The sequence below is a fragment of the Zootoca vivipara genome, chromosome 4 (assembly GCF_965207765.1).
Source record: "Zootoca vivipara chromosome 4, rZooViv2.hap1.1, whole genome shotgun sequence".
Lineage (NCBI taxonomy): Eukaryota > Metazoa > Chordata > Lepidosauria > Squamata > Lacertidae > Zootoca > Zootoca vivipara.
Window position 1 is genome coordinate 90,061,055 of NC_142587.1, and position 20,983 is coordinate 90,082,037.

At 44.5% G+C, this 20,983-nt stretch overlaps 1 protein-coding gene across 1 annotated transcript; it reads right to left on the minus strand.

The window, feature by feature from the left end:
- Positions 1 to 7,016: 7,016 nt before the first annotated feature.
- On the minus strand, positions 7,017 to 19,098 carry LOC148686042 (uncharacterized). Its single transcript, XM_088668419.1, has 3 exons — positions 18,799 to 19,098; positions 10,003 to 10,084; positions 7,017 to 7,672 (listed from the first exon to the last, which is right to left on the minus strand). Exons 1-3 carry the CDS (start codon positions 18,877 to 18,879, stop codon positions 7,386 to 7,388), a joined length of 450 nt encoding a protein of 149 aa, XP_088524545.1. The 5' UTR covers positions 18,880 to 19,098; the 3' UTR covers positions 7,017 to 7,385.
- Positions 19,099 to 20,983: the final 1,885 nt, after the last annotated feature.

Consider the following 20,983-nt stretch of genomic DNA (forward strand, 5'->3'; position numbering starts at 1 on the left):
TCTGGAAGCAGCCCTATATTGGGAAGTTTTTAATGCTTGATGTTTTACTTTGTTTTGAGGTTTTAATTCGCTGGAAGCCACCCAGAGTGGCTGGAGCAACCTGTTCATATGGGTGGCATATAAAGAGTATGTTGTTGTTGTTTTGTTGTTGTTGTTATATGAGCAGCGATAATGAACCATGTACTCTATACCACCTTAAGCTCCTTAGAGAATAATGTGGGAGAGAAATGCAATAAGGAAATGAACTGGATGCTGAACTTTGGACCTTCAGCACACAAAGCAGATGCTCTCTCTCTCTCTCTCTCTCTCTCTCTCTCTCTCTCTCTCTCTCTCTCTCTCTCTCTCTCTCTTCCCCAATAAATGCAACTTGTGACACATACAACCTTGAACGTACTTCAGAATCCTCTGTAGCATATCAGGGTTTCTGTATCCGTTGTGCAGGGGTCCTTCCGCAGACAAGCTGATACGGAAAGTGGATTTTGAAGGTAGAACATTTGACAGCCACAGTCCTAGGCATTGCAGAGTTGCAGATTTCGAACAACTTATTGGTTCCGGCCAGTTAGCTACTGAAGTTTTTCTCCCACTAACTGTATTGATTGAAAAGACAAACAGGAGTGGGGGCTGCAGACAACACAACCTACAGCACATGTAATGATCTAGCTCCAGAGCTACAATTAGTTATTTCAAAAGATGTGTGCATCTTAATTTTAGCAGAACAATTTTTATTCCCTGTTCAGAGTTATGGAAATGTTATTCATGAAGCGTTCGGAGCCCTCGCCTTCTGTTGTTCCTGCTTTTATTTACATATCATTATAATCCCCTCGTTTTGAAACAAAAAAAAAAAAACAACCCCAAAATTGAAGCTTATTTCAACTCTGAATTCCACCCTTAAATGAAATAAATTGCTAGTGTTTATTTTCCCTTTGATCTGCCTTTAGTTTATGGTTCAATCCCTTTCTTCTCGCGGCAAAAACAAGGGAGAATCTTGCAGCCCTGAAGACTATTTTTTTTTATTGTGGTGAAAGCTTTCGCGGGCCAAAATCCACATTGCCTGATACATAAAGCAGTCACTTAGGTGGGCTGATGTGAGCCCTGTGTACAGAGGGAAGAAAGGAAATATATGTTCACAAAAAGGAGGGCAAAAAAAAAAACCCAGACAGCCGTAGGCATTGTCAAGTTCCTGCAGACACTACAAAGGAATACAAGATGCAGTCAAATAAATTCCAGTAGGAGGGTGCCAAAGAATTTAGCCAAAACACGAAAGGTTGACTCTTACCAACACACAGATGCTGTAGTCTGTGATCATCCTATATCATATGCAAGCAGGTCGGAATTCACTTTGCTTCTAAAAAAGTTTTTAGGGTCCAAGAAGAACATGTATGCAACAACAACAACAAGGATGCTTCTTGCCCAGAGATGGGAAGAAGTAGATCAGAAACCAGGAAGACCAAGTATTTTTTTAAAAAAGACTAGAATAACTTTCTAACATATTTGAGAGATCACTGTAAACAGTTGAAATCATTGGCAGGAATACAATGACACTTGAATTGCAACGTAGATTTTGGATGCTATGATTATATAACAGATAGATTACAGTAAAAGATGCAGGAATAAAATTTAGAATTGGAACCCATGGAGGGAAGGAAGGTCTCAAGGTTTGAAAGAACCCTTTTCTTTAATGTGTGGAAATGTTATGTTTGTGGTGTATAACTTTAATGTAGAACTAATACAAAATTATTTTAAAATACAATACAATAAATGCTGATTGGTTGTCTTTATTGTGTGTGTGTGTGTGTGTGTGTGTGTGTGCTACATGGGATTGTTCGGCTTGACATGACAGGGCCTGAATGCAAGAACTGGGGCATGCCAGGCCTTTGCTATTTTGAATGTTGGGGTTGAGATACGAGGGGAGTATGTCGAACCATATATTTGAGCATTGGCAGTTTTTACAACACCTCAGTAAAGGCCTTGCCATAATATGTCATAACCGTTTTGGTTTTTAATTTACAAGAGTTTTCTGAGTTTAGCCCAGGAGTGCCATCTACTGGTACATGTAGAAGCTGTGCTCAATACTTTGGCAAAACGAAATGTTTGAGCTCATTGAAAATTGGGATCTTATTTGAGGTTGTCACCTGGAAGCCCTTAGCTTGTATAAGAGAGGTCCTGGGATCAATTACTGGAATCTCTAGAAAAAATATTTCGAGAAGCAGGGATGAGATGGGCCTCAAGAGTCTGGAAAGCCACTGTCAACCAGAGTAGACAATGCTGGCTGAGTGAAAAGCACTTTCCTTCATAAGCTAGCTCAGGGGTAGCCATTGTGGTGGCCTCCAGCTATTGCTGGAGTGACCCACCCATGAGGTAAATTGAGGTGAGAGGATCCACAGAGACAACAGGTTCCGACAGAGATCTTTATTACCCCCTTGTTCCTAATGTAGCTCTTCTCTCACCCCTTATTCCCTAGTGGGGAGTGGAGTGCCATTTTGTGATTCACCTCAGGTGCCAAAATGTCCTGGCCGGCATTGTCCCCCTCAACATTAACCATGCTGACTGGTAGGGCTGGGCAATCTATCGATACATCAATCCATTGCTCCGTGTCCACTTCTCTGGAGCAGCAGAAAACAACCTTTCTCCCTCCTCTATATGACATCCTTTTATATATTTGAACATGGCTATCATATCACCCCTTCTCTTCTCCAGGCTAAACATACCCAGCTTTATAAGCAGTTCCTCATAAGGCATCATTTCCAGGCCTTTGACCATTTTGGTTGCCCTCCTCTGGACACGTTCCAGCTTGTCAGTATCCTTCTTAAACTGTGGTGCCCAGAACTGGACACAGTACTCCAGGTGAGGTCTGACCAGAGCAGAATACAGTGGTACGATTACTTCCCTAGATCTAGATGCTATACTCCTATTGATGCAGCCCAGAATTGCATTGGCTTTTGTGAACAGCTGCTGGCTGCGCAGGCTGCTGCTGCTCCTGTTTGGTAAGGCTGCGAGTGAAGGATATGCCCTTTCAGAACTGGGATCTGTAAATGTGAGATTCCAAGTTTGATTTGCTGCTGTCCGTGCAGCGTCGAAGTCTGCCTGCCACACTTAACATGTCTTGGAAGGCAACAATCTGGGCTTGGCAACTGTAGCCCTATTTTAACATTTCAACAAAGTTTTGGAAAAACAGAAACAAACTCGCAACTTGGTGGGAAGCAGATCATGCAGGGGATAAAAAAATTCCTTCCAGCAGCACCTTAGAGACCAACTAAGTTTGTCATTGGTATGAACTTTTGTGTGCATGCACACTTCTTCAGATTCGAGCGCATGCACATGAAAGCTCATACCAATGACAAACTTCGTTGGTCTCTAAGGTGCTGCTGGAAGGAATTTTTTAATTTTGTTTCGACTACGTCAGACCAACACGGCTATCTACCTGTATGCAGGGGATAGTTTCCCTCTGCTTTGCCTTGCCCTGGCAAGAGGGCTTGTTGCTGCACTGCTACGGCACGTGCATTTAAAACGCTTGATGCAGGAGGAGGTCAGGAGGAGAAGGAGCAGAAGGGCGGCTGGCTGGCCCAATAGGTGTCCGCAGCCCCTTTAAGCTGTTGCCATTGCTGCGGGCCACCAAGGCATGAGCGCCAGGGAAGAGGCAGAGGCTGGGCGCGGTGCCCTCGCCCGCTGCACTGAAGCAGCGCCACGCCTGGAGCCTCCGCCTGCCGTGGCCACGAGGCACGGGAGCTGTGTCCCTTTCCCGCCCTCTATGTGTTGCCTCACAGGAGGACGAGAGGGGCTGCATTTGACTGCGCCAGATCCACGCAAAGGAATGTGCAGATTGCGTGTTTTAACACCCCCAGCACTAAAGCCTCAGATTCTGCCAAAGCACTTCACTCACTGATCTCTGAGGGGCTTATCTTCTGGGGAAACGTGAGCCCATGAATTCACACTCCTGAATCTGCCCCCACAGGGATTATAATCCTCCTCTGAACCCAGTATCCCGAGGTGGATCTTTGCTTCATACTCAGTCAGTCTACCCCAGGCATCCCCAAACTGCAGCCCTCCAGGTGTTTTGGCCTACAACTCCCATGATCCCTAGCTAACAGGACCAGTGGCTGGGGAAGATGGGAATTGTAGTCCAAAGCATCTGGAGGGCTGAAGTTTGGGGATGCCTAGTCTACCCTTTATGAAGCTGAGGCTCCAATACTTTTGCCACCTCATGAGAAGAGAAGACTCCCTGGAAAAGACCCTGATGTTGGGAAAGATTGAGGGCACTAGAAGGGGACAACAGAGGACGAGATGGCTGGACAGTGTTCTTGAAGCTACGAACATGAGTTTGACCAAACTGCGGGAGGCAGTGGAAGACAGGAGTGCCTGGCATGCTATGGTCCATAGGGTCACGAGGAGTCGGACGCGACTAAACAACTAAACAACAACAAGTCTACCCTTTAAATGTCAACTGACCAGTACTCCCCCCCCCACCTTTCTTTCCAAAATTTTAAAAGTGTGGCATTTAACTGTAACAACCTCATGGTGAGTACTGGCACCTTTTTTCATATATTTTTTAAAGCACTGCAAATCGTTTGTTTGTTTTTTTAAAAAAAGCACTGCAAATCGTTAAAACCACAGTTCCAACAGAGTAGTCTGCACATCCTATGGAAGCCTAGCTAGGCAGGTACAGATAAAATGCTCCACAAGGTTCAAGAATGATATTTTAGTTTACTCCGGTGTACTTCATACAGCATTAGATGAGCATCTCTGAAAGGGAATTAAAACATATGATGCGGTTTGGGGATTAGATTATGCATGAACAAGCCTTATTTCATAGCACAAGGCTATGCACGTTTACTCAGGTGTAAGTGTGCATTGGATGGCAGCCATTTATCTTCCTGCCCACAGCTTTAATTTTTAAGGCAAGGATGGGGAACCTCTGGCCCTCCGGATGTTGGTCTGCAGCCCCCATCATCCCTGACCATTAGCGCAAGGCGGGGATAAATTTGCTCTTTCCCTCAAAATTCACCCCAGACCCTAAAGGCTATCCCCTCCCCCCTCGCAGAAGGGTACATCAAACTCTGGGATCAGGTTGGGAAGCCATCTAGTTCTTTTGAAGCCCAAGGCAGGCAGGGCCCCGATCCTTCACGACCAGCTTTACTATGAAGTAAGTCTCACTGGATTCAACAGAGGTCTTTCCTAGGGCAGTGTAAATGATGAAGACTGTATTGCTGGAAAGGGGCGGCGGCGGCAGCGGCGGCTAGCTTCAGTTTTGTTTTGCTCTTGCATTCAAACCTGCTTAGGATCACGCTGCACGTGCTTTAGATACACAGGGCATTTTCAATCAACAAGCAACGGGGAATGGTATCCTACAGCAACTCTGGGAAACGGGGGGGGAGGGGGGCTCGCCGGAGGGATCTTTGAACCATGGTGCTGGATAGGCTTAAGACTGCCCTGGCTATGGCTGATGCAAATAAAGATTCCTTCCTTCCTTCTCTGTGCAGATGTGGGCCAGGGTAGCCCAGGGCAGAGGGATCTGTGCAGAAGGCAGGGAAGTTTCGAACTCTTCTCCTCACTGGCCCCGCTGGCCAACTCTCCCTTTGATGCACCTGCCATTCATTGGGGTCTGGACTGCCGCTCTTCTTGCCCTCCTGCTTCTTGGAACCAACTGGTTCTGTGTGGGCAGGGAAACTGGACGACTTAAAAAAAAACAGGACTGGGTGGTAATTCAACTCAATTATGCTAGTGGATGTGGTGGTTGCTTTTTAAAATCAAGCGGTGTATAAATTTTAGGAACTAAAGCAATAGATAATGTTGATGGTGCCTGCTTGATCCTAGTACACATTGCTGAGCTGGGGAATTGTGTTGCAAAATGCAGGGAAGGGCCCATTTTGAAGGCTTTGGGTAAGTTTGCCTTCCAATGACCAGCTATCCTTCTTGACTCGTCCTCCAAACTTCACTGGGGGGGGGGTTCTGTGCTGCCCCCCCCCGTGTCATTCCCTGCTGGATCCAATGAGATGGGGTACATTAGGGGAAGCACTGCTTCTTTGGCCAAGGACTCCCCACCCAAATTCTTCCTTGCAAACTCAGCTAGATTTATTGTATTTTTAATATTTTGTTGGAAGTCACCCAGTGTGGCTGGGGAAACCCAGCCAGATGGGCAGGGTATAAATAATATAGCATCATCACCACCACCACAAAGAAAAAGCGATTAAATGTAGGGGACCCACCTCAGGGTACATCCATTGAACAAATGTCTACAATTTCCCACAGGCTACTTTGTGGGGCGTCTTGTGTGAGGGAAACTGTGATTCAGGAAAAAAGTCTAAATTTCAAATTGAATTGTTGGAAGGCAGAAGTAAATTGTTATCTAAAATTTATAACGTTTTGTTTACAAAAGATGGTTTTGAATGGTTTACAAGAGATGAATTGATGAAAGAAGTGATGATAAAATGGGCAATGGATTTTGGTTATAATATTGAGTATGACGCGTGGTTGAAATTATGGAATGAAACATTGAAATTTACAGCATGTACCGCCTTGAAAGAAAATGTAATGAAAATTTGCTAAAATGTACAGGTGAAATTTGCTAAAATGTACAGGATGAGTAATAAAGCATGCTAGAAATGTAAAGATAAAGATGTTAAATTTTTTCATATGTGGTGGACATGTGAGAAAGTAGAAGGATTTTGGGAAATGATTTATAATGAACTGAAAAAGATGTTTAAGGAATGGCAAACAAAGATGATGGACTATGCTGAACTGGCATAGACTATGCTGACCTGCGGGATCCGAAACCAGGGAAAGACAAAGTTCTAGAGGGAATGGAGTAAATTTATTGACTACAGGTGAAACTCGGAAAATTAGAATATTATCAAAAAGTGCATTTATTTCAGTAATGTCACTTACTATTTTTTATTTTTATTTTTACAAATGCTTTCTTTTGGAAATTCCACAGTAATAAAACAAATAGTTACAATAGCAATAAAGCTCTGCTGGATGAAATACAATTGCCTCTGGTCTATTTTTGGGAATGGTATAACATGTTTAGGTTTTTACTCTGCTAATTATACATTTGAATTCTGCTCTGGATCAATATTGAGTCGAATTCCTTCACGAACTCAGCTGCTGAGAGTGAAGGCCCTTGGCTCCCCACAGCTTTCTAAGTCCCCTCCCCTCTGGGTTCTTCTGGCAAGTGACCGAACAGTGCAGCCTGCCTTTGCTCCTCCATTGTCAGACGCCTCCTGGCTCTGAGAGAAAAGCAGGGAGGGTGGCTTCTGGCAGAAGGAGAGGGAGCCACTGGTGGCTCCTCCTTCTCCTGACTCACCTCTGCCTCTCGACCTCCCTCCTCCCACTCACCTCTGATTCTGCACTGCATTCTGCCAAAGTGTCTCCCAGCTCACTAAGCCCTGTTATGCCTTCAGCTTCTGACACCTCCTCTTCCCAGGCTTTCCCCCCGACTGCCCGTCCTTCTTCCACCTCCAATCCTTCGGCTCTGAGCCGTCTTCCTTTCCTGGTTCCCCAGCTGCTTCCTCCCACCATTCCACTCTGCCCAACCAGTCCATGGCATTGCTCCATCCCTCAGCCTCTGTCCGCACAAGGCATCTTCCCCAGACCTGATCTGGTTCCACAGCCGCTGCTTCCCTTCTGCCCCCATGAAAAGACGGATTAGGAAGTCTTGCCGGCATCATTCTGTCACCTGCAAGAGATAAAAGGTAAGTAGGATGCCAGGAGTGCCTGCTCTCACAGGTGAAACAGGGCATCTCTAACCACAGATGGGCCTTTGAGAAAGCCTTACCTGCTGAGTGCATTTGGAGGTTTGCGCCCATTTCATGTCAGTTGTCCAAAAATATATCTCCCCTCCTCTGAACCCTTGTTCCCAACTCCCCCCCCCAAAAAAAAAACAAGATGAAAAGAACCCTAAGATGAGTTGGAAAAGCAACGGAATGAGACCAAATGGAGAAAAGCCACCAAAATTTTTCAAAACCAAACCAAATCAAATAAATGTTGGAAATGCAAGGATAAAGTAGGCAGTTATTTTTATTGTTGGTGGCAATGTAAAAAAATTGGTGGATTTTAGAATGAAAAATTAAAAAGGATGTTAAGAATCACGTTTTGGGGAAAAAACCAGAAGCCTTCTTACTGAGCATGATTCCTGAAAATATTCCAGATGATAGTAAGAATATATTTTTGTATGCATGCGCAGCAGCATGATAGCTCAAAAATGGAAGGGGGAGGAAATCCCAACGGTTCAAGAATGGCAAATAAAGCTAGTGGAATTTATGAATTTAGCCAAGATGACAGTGGCGATTAGGAATGTAGCCAATCAAAAATATAAGGCAGAGTGGAAATAGGTAGAGGAGTATTTGAATAAAGGTTTTAAAACAGAGCTAGTGATATGCTTAGAATGAGACACATATAGGAAGAGATAAATGTAAGATAGATTTAATTCTTTTTTGTAAGATATTATATTAGAAATAGCAAGACAGAAATGACTGTTAATGGAAACGATGTACAAACAATTGGGAGTCAATTTTAAATTCTGATTTTTCATTGTTCTTTTTTTAAACTATCATTCTTTCTCTTTTTCCTCTTTTTCCTTTCTAATTGTTTATGTACTGTATTCTTTTTTTTGGATATGAGATTGTATATTTTCTTTTATAAATTGATTTTTTTGTATCTCTTTTAAGAAGAAATTAAATAAAGTTTATATTAAATAAATAAATAAAATGATGAAAATGGTTCAACACCGGTATTAAAAATATCTAAAGGATTATGAAAATCGTCAACAGCTAAAAAGGAATAAAACATATATCTTGATAAGCTTGCCTAAACAAAACAAAAAAAAAACCTTAAGCACATACCGAATAGTACAGTGAATGTCCATAGGCCTATGTCCCTATGCGGGGAATTCCAAGAGTAGATCCTACCACTCTAAAAGATCCCTTTCTTCCAGGTGTGGAATGAGTATTATGTATTATGTACAGTATTATGAGTATTATGGGCATATTGCAAAAAAAAATTAAAATTTAAAAATAAAAATAAAAATCGCAGTAAAATGGGGGGGGGGGGTCACAACCATACATCAAGAGCATACAAAAGTGTAAATACGAAAAACAGATTAGAATCACCCAATTTTCTAAGCATCTGCGTAGTATTGTCTAAACAGGAAGGTTTCCAGCAGGTGCTGTAAAATAGTGCCTGCTGGATCTCAAGAGGCAGGGAGTTCCAAAGTGTACACGCCGCCACACTCTAGTACGGTGATGGCGAACCTATGACACGCGTGTCACCACTCACATGCTTAGCAGCGGAAAACCGCCGCCGCCACCATTTCCAGTTTCCCACTGATTGTTGCTGGTCGCTCGTCGTGGGAGGCCGGAGATGAGGACACCCGGCCTTCGGCCGAGCAGAGCTCCAAAGCCCCGAGGCCTGGGTCAGCCCACCCCGCAGAGTGTCGGTGCCCTGGAGGGGAAGGAGGAGAGCCCAGACCTTGTTGCCGAGGCCCCGCCGCTGCCACTCCCACCCCTCGCCTTTGAGGCAAGGAGCCTCTGTCTTACCCCCCTGCTGCTGCTCCATTGCGCCGGGACGCCTGGCCACCCGGAACTCTGGGGCAGGAGGACCCAGGAACAAGCATGAGGGGGGAAGGGAGAGGCCCAGCCGTTGGGCTGCCACTGCTACCGCTGCCGCAACCATCACCGAGGGAGAGGAGGAGACGTAGGTGGGCAAACTAAGGCCGTGGGGAAGCGCACGGCTGAGCCCGGCCCCGGCCCAAGCCCACCCACCCCTCCATAGGCGAGCCAAAAGCAAATTGTAGCCCGGAGGGAGGCTCATTGGAAAGACCCCTGCTGAGTGCATTTGGAGGTTTGCGCCCATTTCATGTCAGTTGTCCAAAAATATATCTCCCCTCCTCTGAACCCTTGTTCCCAACTCCCCCCCCCCCAAAAAAAAAACAAGATGAAAAGAACCCTAAGATGAGTTGGAAAAGCAACGGAATGAGACCAAATGGAGAAAAGCCACCTTCCTCCTTACCCAGTGACCTAACTCTGGTGTCCAACGGTGGCCTCTCTGCCTCACAGGAATCTACGTCCATTTCTGCAAAATGATCCTTTTCCTGAAAAAGAAACAAGGATTCAAAACAGAGAATGAATGGCAAAAAATATTAGGAGGAGAATGACAAAGATAAAAACATTAAGGGTGTTAGATCTCATTACATGGATGCTTTCCCAGAAAAAGAATGAGCAATCAGTAGAGCATTTTTGGATGTTCTCTGTCCTGTTTGGAGCCCCTTGGGAGTATCCAGAGGAAAGTCTCTCTCACCCGATTTCTCTTTGCCTGCTTTCTCTCCTCTGCCTGACTCAGGAGGAAACCTTCGGCCAGGGCCACTGCCTGGGAACTGGTCTCCACTCCGCATTCCCTCACCCAGCTCTCCACCTCCGGGGGAAGGACAGCCAGGAACTGCTCCAAGATCACCAGGTCCAGCATCTCAACTTTCTTGTGCCTTTCTGGCTTCAGCCACAGACAGTCAAGGTGGTAGAGTCGGCTGCAAGGGGTCCTTTGGCTCCCTGGCAGCAGAACTGCCTAAACTGCTGGCTCAGCATCTCTGAGCGGAGGGTGTCCTCCTCACCCAGGATCTTCTGCACAGTTTTCCCAGAATCCCCCACTGCTCCCAGATTGGATGGCATGGCCTCTTCCTGCTTCAGGGCCAGCTGAATCTTGCTCATCCATCTGTGCTCTCAGGAAGCCTCTGAGAGATCAGAAGGAACCCTTTGGTCTTCTGCCAAGTTTTGTATGTCTGAATGAGAAGCTCTAGCAAATCTTACAAAGCAAACACATTGTTCCGTTACAAAAGTTGCACAATATCAGGAGAAGAAAAAGGTTCCCTGAGCAAGCATGGAATGAGTCTTGCTGAGAACCAGTGTAGGGCTGCACCACAGCCCAGACTCTGAGCTATCTTTCTAAAAAGGAGGAGGAGGAGGAGATGTAAGCCTCTAGCCCTCCTAGAAGGGAGATTGTGGAGATGTGGAGGCAAGTGAAGGGATTTCTGTGAGATTAATCAGCTTGGTGGCGCCTTCCTTCCAGTCAATGCATGAAGTCAGAACTGATTGACAAGGGAGTCATTGGTGCCTAGTGAAAAATGACTAGGGATGTTGGGTCGGAATCTCCTTTCTTGTAGCTTGAAGCCCTTGGTTTGAATCCTACCCCCAAAGCAGGAGAAAACAAGCCTGCTCCCTCTTCCATGGGACATAGCTCTCCTATCTCCTCTTTTCCAGCTCCTCCCACCGTCCCGCCTAAAGTTTGGCTCGATCTGCTTGCATGGCCTCCTCTGCCAATAAGGGGATGGTAGAAGCAGCAAGAAAGAAGAGAAACGAAGAGGTTTTTGAGCAACCATTCACACAGGTTCCCTCTCTTATACAATGACGCTGACCCATGTCACACAGAGCAAAGGTTGGACTGATAACCTTATTTAAAGAAGCTAGATTTCTATCTGCTAGATTTACCAGGGGGTTCCGAATAATTTTTTTGAAAGGGGGGGGGAATGATTTAATGTCACTGTCTCATTGACTTATTGCCAATGGGCTACAACCAACATGAATGGAGCTGCAAATTACAGCCCGCATCATGCCCTTTGAAGTCATGTATACACGCTCTTGAATGTCACACTGACATCGTAAATGGTCACTGTCCAATTTATCAGGCTGCCGCAGTCATTAAGCGTGTCATCAGTGTAGTCGGAAAGAGCAGTAAAACTGGGGTTAATGAGCAATCATCCCTTCTAAGTAGGGTGACTTTAACATCCTGGTGGGAACAGAAACATGTAATGGGCTCCGACCAATGGGAACGTTTTTCTGATGCGGACTAATAACATATTGCAAGGAACGTGTAAGAGATCTACTCAGATTATTGCCTAAAACAACAAGGAAAACTGAAGAGGTCTTGGCACCCCCGAGACTGTGCACGAGTCTGGGATACTCCTCTCCCAAAGTTGAATAGTCACAGGATGTTGTGCATATTTCAAGATTTGCCAAACGTGATTTGCATTTGGCGCCTGATAACATCTGATTTCAAGGTTCAAATACTCACTGGATGCTCTGCCTATTTCAATATTTGCCAAATATTGCCCATATTTGGCAGCCGGTTGCATTTCATTCCATTGCTTGATATTTGACAGTCGGTGTTTGACAACGCTTGGCATGTAATGCTGAGCTTGACAGTTGGCGGCACGTGGTGGCACTTAGTATCTGACAGCCGACCTTGTAAGACTTCATATTGGATAAAAATTGCAAAGCAATATGACATACGGGGAATGTGAGCATCCATTAATCTGGAACACAGGGGGGTGCTTTTGTTCACAAGTCCTTTTTCATATATGCCTGGAAAAAATGCCGAACAAGAACAATACTGTACAATGCTTTGGGGTTCAAAGGGCTTCCTGTACATTATTACCATGTTGGAATCCAGGACCGATTCTGCTTCTTTCAAGACTGATTTGAGCAGGGAGAGGTGACCCGTGGCTGCCAGAAAAGGGCTCTGAGAGCACATGCGCATCCATGGTTGCCATGTTGGCAACCCCTGTGCAATTTTTACAGCAGCCTCGTGAACTATTATCTTCATATGGCGGATGTGGAGGATGCATGTTTCTGTGTCACGGACTGGCTGGATGCAGAGGAATGGTGGGAGGGAGTATCCAACCGGGGAACCCCCCCCCCAAGGGAAGATGGCTCAGAGCCTGGGATGTAGTGGTGAGACCATGATTAGTGGCCCGAGGAAGAAGACTGGGAAGAGGAGGTGTCAGAAGCTGACGAGATAACAGGGCTTAGTGACCAGTAAAGCCTGTGGCAGACAGAAATCCAGAATCAGAGGCAGAAGGTAAAGCAGCAAAGTGGTAAGAGAGGAGGAGGAGAGATGAGTCACAGGTGTATCCCCCTCCTGCTACGACACGCTCCCTACCCTTGCTGGTCTCCCATAACCAGAAGTGGCATGGAAAGAGTGGAGGAGAGGTTGTCTGCATGCAGGCACAGTCTCCGATTGCTTTGGGAAAGCCCTGCTAAGGAGGCGGAGACTTTCAGTGTTGGCAACTGATTTTCATGGAGGAAGACAACCGGGAATGAGCTGCTCTCTTCATTAGGCCTGACACTCAAACTAAGTCTGTAGCGATCACATTTTTTGAACTGTGAGATTACTGACCAACATGCTCCCGTGAGACTTGCCTACGGTCTCACAGTGCGGTCATCTTTATTTGCAGGTGCTATGAAATGCTAAGGAAACTCTCCACATTCTCACCTTCTAGAGCAGAGATGTGGAACCTCAGTCCAGGAGGATGAATGGGCTACTCCAGGTCTCTCTCCCTAAGAAAACCCCACACCCAACTTGCTTAGTACCCACCTCAGTGGCTTTTGCCTCACTAGAATGTGCCCTTGAGCTCCAATATTGCTAATCTACTGTATAAAGGTAACAATCACAATTGTTGCTCTGACCACTTTTGCCTCTCGCCCTGTCCACCAACTTTGAGGGTGTCAGGAATTTTACTTCTTGAAATATGGCAACCCTAGGCCAGTTGCCATCTCTCAGCCAAAACGACCTCGCAGGGTTGTTGTGGGATGAAATGAGGGAAAACGACATACACCTTGAGTTCCTTAGAGGAAAAGGTGGGGTATAAATACAATGAATAAAATTGTACCCCATCCATTTTTCTAGAGCGCAAAAGCAGTCCAGTGATCCACATGAACTGGGATCAAAATCTAGAACATACCAGCACTCGCCATGCTTTCTCTCAAGGAAACATACTGTCTATTGTCGTCGTCCTCTGATGCATCCAAAGAACCCCAGGCTTCCTTGAAAACTTCCACGAATGTCACTCATCGAAAGAGATCATTCTACTTCTAGCTCCACTGAGGAGCTAGAAAATTTTCAACAGGGCGACATCTGGCTTCACCAGAGAACTCTTGGCATTTGAATCTGCAAAGGCTTCGCTGAGCTAATTATCCCAAACCTACCGCTTTGCTGGGAACACATCATGTCACAAGCAAAATAAAATATGCCTTTTAAAGAAAATAAAAACTGAGGCCTTGCGCGGTATGAAAGAAGCCCTTTTTTAAAAATACTTTAAAAAGGGGTGGGGTGTTGGAAGCTTAAGACAGTTTAACATCACAGATGGTTCCCTCTACAGGAGATTCCAACACAAATATTTTATGTGTTAAGTAAGAATTCATGAAAATATAGGCCTTTATGGATTTCTGTGATCACTTCACAGCTGTGGATTTAAAGTGTTCGGTTTATGGGGAGATCCAAGGGTATTTTCTTTGTCCATCGAGTTTTGAAAACTTAAGATGCAGAATAGTCCGATGGGTCCCCCCGCCCCCCCCCCCCCGGTTTTTGAAGATTCGAGGTGGAGAGAATTCCCTTTGATTTTCTGCATTGTTCTTTGACACCTTGACTCAAAGATAGACTGCAGAAGGTACTGTCAACCCCCTTTTCCTTCTTTGCTTAGTGCTCCCTCCCCACTCCCCTTTTTTTTAAAGAGACAGAGAATGAAGGAAAAACAAAGGACAAAGGTCTCCTTTTCGAGAAGGACGAATTTAAACAAAGGCAGCTTTCGTCACTCCTGCATGATTGACAACTGGAACACGCCCAAATTCCTATTGACTGTACAATTTTTAAAGGTAGAGAATCCTTAGTGTCATCCCTTGTAACAGCCTTCTCTAACCTTGCATGTGCTCCAAAAAAGGGCACCAGGATGGGGAAAGCTGCCTAATGTCAAGGCATCCCAGAAACAAAAGTAGGGTACATACCATTCCAAATAAACCAACCCAGACAGAACAAATGCATATAAATATCCCATTCTGTGTCTGTATCTGTGCTAGACACAGTTTTCACAGTCTTTTTTATTGTTAAATCGCTTCAGGGCCTTCTTAGATGAAGTGGTCCAGAATATGATTTAATTGAATAAATAAAAGATAAGGGGAAAGGACTGTGGTAATGGGCAACTTCCCCACCCAACCCTACCCCTCTGCCAACGTTGAAGTGATTGTGTTGAAAGACCCTGCATGCACCCAAGCTATACATGTGCCCACTCTGAACTCATCATGGTCATGTTTGAATCCCCACTCGGCCATGAACTTCACTAGGAGACCTTGGATCCAGTGTTAGAAACTCAAGATATATAAGCCGGATGCCAATAAGGGCTCCTTAAACCAGGGTTACCGTCACCCAAACGGAATGCCTAGTTGCCATTTTGAGCCCAGATGGCTGGAAAGCTGCATTTTTCAATATGAATTTTTGGTTCCTGAAATTCATTCCGATTGTGCAGATGAAATAGAATGGATAGAATTCTACAGGGTGTGTTGCTAGTGTGTGAAAACAGGCAAGATCCAGGGATCCCCTAGGCATGCACCTTTAGATGGCGGAGATGTCAGGTGCCATCCTTGCGCCCGGGCATCTTCACTTGGTCGCAAGAGGCTGACAGCCAAGTGCAAACTGTGCCTGGCACCTGGTGAATTTCGAATGCTGCTTGGATCAGTCAGTTACCACCTCGACCCAGCCTGCCTCACTGATGAGCAATGCCTCCTTGGAGGAATGGTGGAATTTATTTTCAAAAACAAAATTCATCTACCCCTTGACTTTTTTTATACAGTGGTACCTCTACTTACAAATTTAATGCGTTCCGAACACACATTTGTAAGTCGAAAAAAATTGTAAGTCGAATCCCATAGGAATGCATTGGGAGAAAAAATTCGTAAGTAGAAAAAAATCCTTTCTAAACCGCATCCAAGATGGCGGACGGAGCTCCATTTGTAAGTAGAAAAATTCGTAAGTAGAGTTATTTGTAAGTAGAGGTACCACTGTAATGGGCCTACAGTACCAAACACTAAGAGCTATCAATAAAAATGGTTCAACACAGGTTGCCAGGGTGCGCTAGTGAGCGGGTCGGGGGGGGGGAACAGAGCTCCGCTTCAACGGGGCTAACCAACAGCTGGGGGTAAAAACTGGGGGGGGGATTTAGCGTCTAAAATCCTCCCCTTAAAAGCGAAAGTACATGGCTTTCACTGGGAAAGCTAAAAAGCGGCATCGGAGGGCAGAACTCTGTGCCGGCACTTTGATAGTGGAGGTTATGGAGAGGAGCCAGACACAGAACAAAATGAGTTACCCCTTGGCAAGACGCCATAGAACCCGCCTAGCAAGCACCCGAGACTCTCCAATATAATTGAGAAAAAGAAAAAACGCAACTGACCTGCAAATAAGTGAAGCTGCATGAATTGGGAAATGGAAGACCCAGGCCGGACAGCGAGGTCGGAGAATTGTTTTGATACATCGTGGAGAGGAACTGCTAAACAGAAACCTGTATGTTCTTTTTTCATTATTCTTGAGAGTGGGGAAGAGCATAACACTGGTGAACTGCTGAGATAGAATTGAAAAGAAAAGGAGAGGCGGCGGGAGGCGGGACTCTGAGCCGGCGCCCTCAATGGTGGAGGCTGCAGAGAGGAGCCGGACACCAAGTAGGTAAAGCAGAGTATGACGTTATTTAAAACGAAGACTAAATTTACTGCCACTTGGAATTGAGAGCTGAGAGGAACAGAGACAGTGAAGGGGTAGCGGTGGAAAAGACAGGAGAGAAGGGAGAAAAAGATGGAGCTTCAGGTGTAATGGAGATTTGCTGATTTACTTCCCCCATCTTACCAATCATAAGTAAAAGAGAAATATTTGAAGTATGGAGGAAAGGTCTAAGTAATTTCATTTGGTTGGGGAAAAGGGCTAGAATTCAATATAAAATATTGACAGATATAAAAGAAAGAGGAGGTTGGGGGGGTACCAGATCTTAAATTATATTATGCCTCGGCTGGTTTATGTTGGATCAAAGACTGGATTGTGTTGGAGAATAAATAACTATTGGAGTTAGAAGGTTTAGGAATGTTACGGGATGGCACTCTTATCTATTACTCAAATAGAGAGGAAGTCATAAAGGATTTATGGACCATATAATCAAAAACCTTTATTTAAAATCTGGGAAGAACATAGAAATATTCTTGAACCAAAGACTGCTGGTGGGCTGCCCCAATGGAGATGATTGTAATGAATAGCCGCTGTAAGGAGGGAAAATGGTTAACCTATCAGGAATTCACAAGAAAAGAAGAGGATCAAATCATATTAAAACCGTATTCACAAATTAGACAACATTGCACAAGCTGGCTTCAATATTACCAAATCCAAAGCTTATTTAAAAACATAGGGAGATTGGCTTTTCACAAAATAAATTGAAATTGCAAGAACTTTTGGTGGAAAATATCAATAAACCTCTAGCAAAAATATATAAATTTCTGTTAGAATGGGAACTAAAAGATGAAGAGGTAAAATGTGTTGTATAAAGGGGGCACAGGATTTGGGAAGACCAATATATAGAAACCAGTGGGATAAGCTATGGAAATCTGATATGAAATTCACAGCTTGTTCAGGAATTAAGGAAAATATTATGAAACTGGTATATAGGTGGCATTTAACACTGGAAAAATTGGCAAAAAATTTCAAAACCAAATCAAATAAATGTTGGAAATGCAAGGATAAAGTAGGCAGTTATTTTTATTGTTGGTGGCAATGTAAAAAAAATGGTGGATTTTAGAATGAAAAATTAAAAAGGATGTTAAGAATCACGTTTTTGGGAAAAAACCAGAAGCCTTCTTACTGAGCATGATTCCTGAAAATATTCCAGATGATAGTAAGAATATATTTTTGTATGCATGCGCAGCAGCATGATAGCTCAAAAATGGAAGGGGGAGGAAATCCCAACGGTTCAAGAATGGCAAATAAAGCTAGTGGAATTTATGAATTTAGCCAAGATGACAGTGGCGATTATATTTTGTAGCCAATCAAAAATATAAGGCAGAGTGGAAATAGGTAGAGGAGTATTTGAATAAAGGTTTTAAAACAGAGCTAGTGATATGCTTATGAGACACATATAGGAAGAGATAAATGTAAGATAGATTTAATTCTTTTTTTGTAAGATATTATATTAGAAATAGCAAGACAGAAATGACTGTTAATGGACTGTTAATGGAAACGATGTACAAACAATTGGGAGTCAATTTTAAATTCTGATTTTTCATTGTTCTTTTTTTAAACTATCATTCTTTCTCTTTTTCCTCTTTTTCCTTTCTAATTGTTTATGTACTGTATTCTTTTTTTGGATATGTGATTGTATATTTTCTTTTATAAATTGATTTTTTTGTATCTCTTTTAAGAAGAAATTAAATAAAGTTTATATTAAATAAATAAATAAAATGATGAAAAAGGTTCAACACCGGTATTAAAAATATCTAAAGGATTATGAAAATCAACAACAGCTAAAAAGGAATAAAACATATATCTTGATAAGCTTGCCTAAACAAAACAAAAAACCTTAAGCACATACCGAATAGTACAGTGAATGTCCATAGGCCTATGTCCCTATGCGGGGAATTCCAAGAGTAGATCCTGCCACTCTAAAAGATCCCTTTCTTCCAGGTGTGGAATGAGTATTATGTATTATGTACAGTATTATGAGTATTATGGGCATATTGCAAAAAAAAATAAAAAATAAAAATAAAAATCGCAGTAAAATTGGGGGGGGGGGCACAACCATACATCAAGAGCATACAAAAGTGTAAATACGAAAAACAGATTAGAATCACCCAATTTTCTAAGCATCTGCGTAGTATTGTCTAAACAGGAAGGTTTCCAGCAGGTGCTGTAAAATAGTGCCTGCTGGATCTCAAGAGGCAGGGAGTTCCAAAGTGTATACGCCGCCACACTCTAGTACGGTGATGGCGAACCTATGACACGCGTGTCACCACTCACATGCTTAGCCATTTCAGTGACACGTGGAGGGATCTTCGACCTTACTTCCGTCCGGCAGCGGAAAACCTCCGCCGCCGCCATTTCCAGTTTCCCGCTGATTGTTGCTGGTCGCTCGTCGTGGGAGGCCGGAGATGAGGACACCCGGCCTTCGGCCGAGAAGAGCTCCAAAGCCCCGAGGCCTGGGTCAGCCCACCCCGCAGAGTGTCGGTGCCCTGGAGGGGATAGAGGAGAGCCCAGACCTTGTTGCCGAGGCCCCGCCGCTGCCACTCCCACCCCTCGCCTTTGAGGCAAGGAGCCTCTGTCTTACCCCCCTGCTGCTGCTCCATTGCGCCGGGACGCCTGGCCACCCGGAACTCTGGGGCAGGAGGACCCAGGAACAAGCATGAGGGGGGAAGGGAGAGGCCCAGCCGTTGGGCTGCCACTGCTACCGCCGCCGCAACCATCACCGAGGGAGAGGAGGAGACGTAGGTGGGCAAACTAAGGCCGTGGGGAAGCGCACGGCTGAGCCCGACCCCGGCCCACCCACCCCTCCATAGGCGAGCCAAAAGCAAATCGGAGCCCGGAGGGAGGCTCATTGGAAAGACCCCGCTTCTGCAAATTTTTTAAATAATGTTTCTTTCTTTTTGCTTTAAATATAAATTTTTATTTCCTTTTTCTTCTCATTTTTATTATTTTTTTTCTTTTTTTAAAAAAAGTCCTTTAAAAACATTTTTTTAAAAAAATTAACCAATATTTTTAGTATTATTACCACTTTATTTCCCTACCCTCCTCGTCTTTTTTCCTCCCCTTTAGCTATACTTCTTACCGTTTAAAAATCTTCCCACATTTTTGTTACCTTTATTATTATTATTACTTTTACTTTTTAACTTCATTTTTTTAAAAAAATCCCCCTTTCCCCCTCCCCGCCAATATCAACACTTCTACATCACTATTATCACCCCCATCTCCCACTTTTAATACATTGACCCCCCCCTTCATTTTATACACCAAATCCCCCCCCCTTTACTCATTTCCTCCTTATCATCCTCACCTACCCCACTTCTCACTCCCCCTTTTGTCACTGTTGTTTGACTGCTGGTTGGCACTGCCTTTAAATTGAAACCTGCTTGTCTGACTGTTTTTGAGAAGGGAGCCTTTTCTCTCCCCCTTCCCCACCCCCCTTTCTTTAAAATAATAATAATAATAATAATAATAATAATAATAATAATAATAATAATAATAATAATAATACTGCGGTACAAGGCTGGGTGAAACAAAGCCGGGAAGCTGTTAAAAATCTGGGAGACTGAAGCAGGAGACCGTGGTGGGTGCAAAAAAAAACGCAAGGGGAAGAGGGGGTCAACCTCAATGCATTTTAAACCTCCTCTCAAGGAGTGGGAGTGAGGGGAGAGGTGGGCCAAAGAGGGCCAGAAGGAGGCATAGGCCCAACGTTGGAGGAAGGCTTGAGCCAAGAGTCCCACTAGGAAAGACCTCTGGGTTTTGCCTTATTTTTCCCCCTTTTTAAATATTTTTTTAAAAAATAAATAAGTTAAATAATTATTTTTTTGGTTTATTAAATACAGTTATATATTGGAATTATACATTTTTGTTATTTAAACTATAAATATCGTGAAATTATAGTTTTTTTCTCCAAGTGACACACCACCCGAGTTATGCTCAGTTTTGGGGCAAATTTTAACACACCAAGCTAAAAAGGTTGCCCATCACTGCTCTAGTATAACCACACTTACTTATGAGAAATCCCATTGGACGCAATGGGGTCTATTATCCGAGGCACGTAACAAGCACCGCTACTATAACTCCGCGTGCACTAAATAAATGCACGAGAAGTTGCTACACCTTGCGCGCCGCAGCGTCTATTTCCCGGAGCAAGACGCTGCAGCGTTGAACCTGCCCCCGTTAAATAAATAAAAAAGTCCCGCCATCCAATCACTGCCGTTCCAACGACTCCGCCCTCCGACGCTCACGCAACACTTAAGCCCCGCCCCCACACTGCTCCCTCTCTCACAAACACATCGCCCACCTCACCCCGCACTGCGCATGTGCATTTCCCGCGCCGCCGTTCCGCCCCCCCCTCCCCGTCTACCTTCCCTCGCGCCGGCCGAAGCGCCCTGCGCGTGCGCCCTGAGCATTCCCTCCTCCGAAGTTTCGCGAAGGGGCCCCCTCCTGCGCCGAAGCTTCCGCC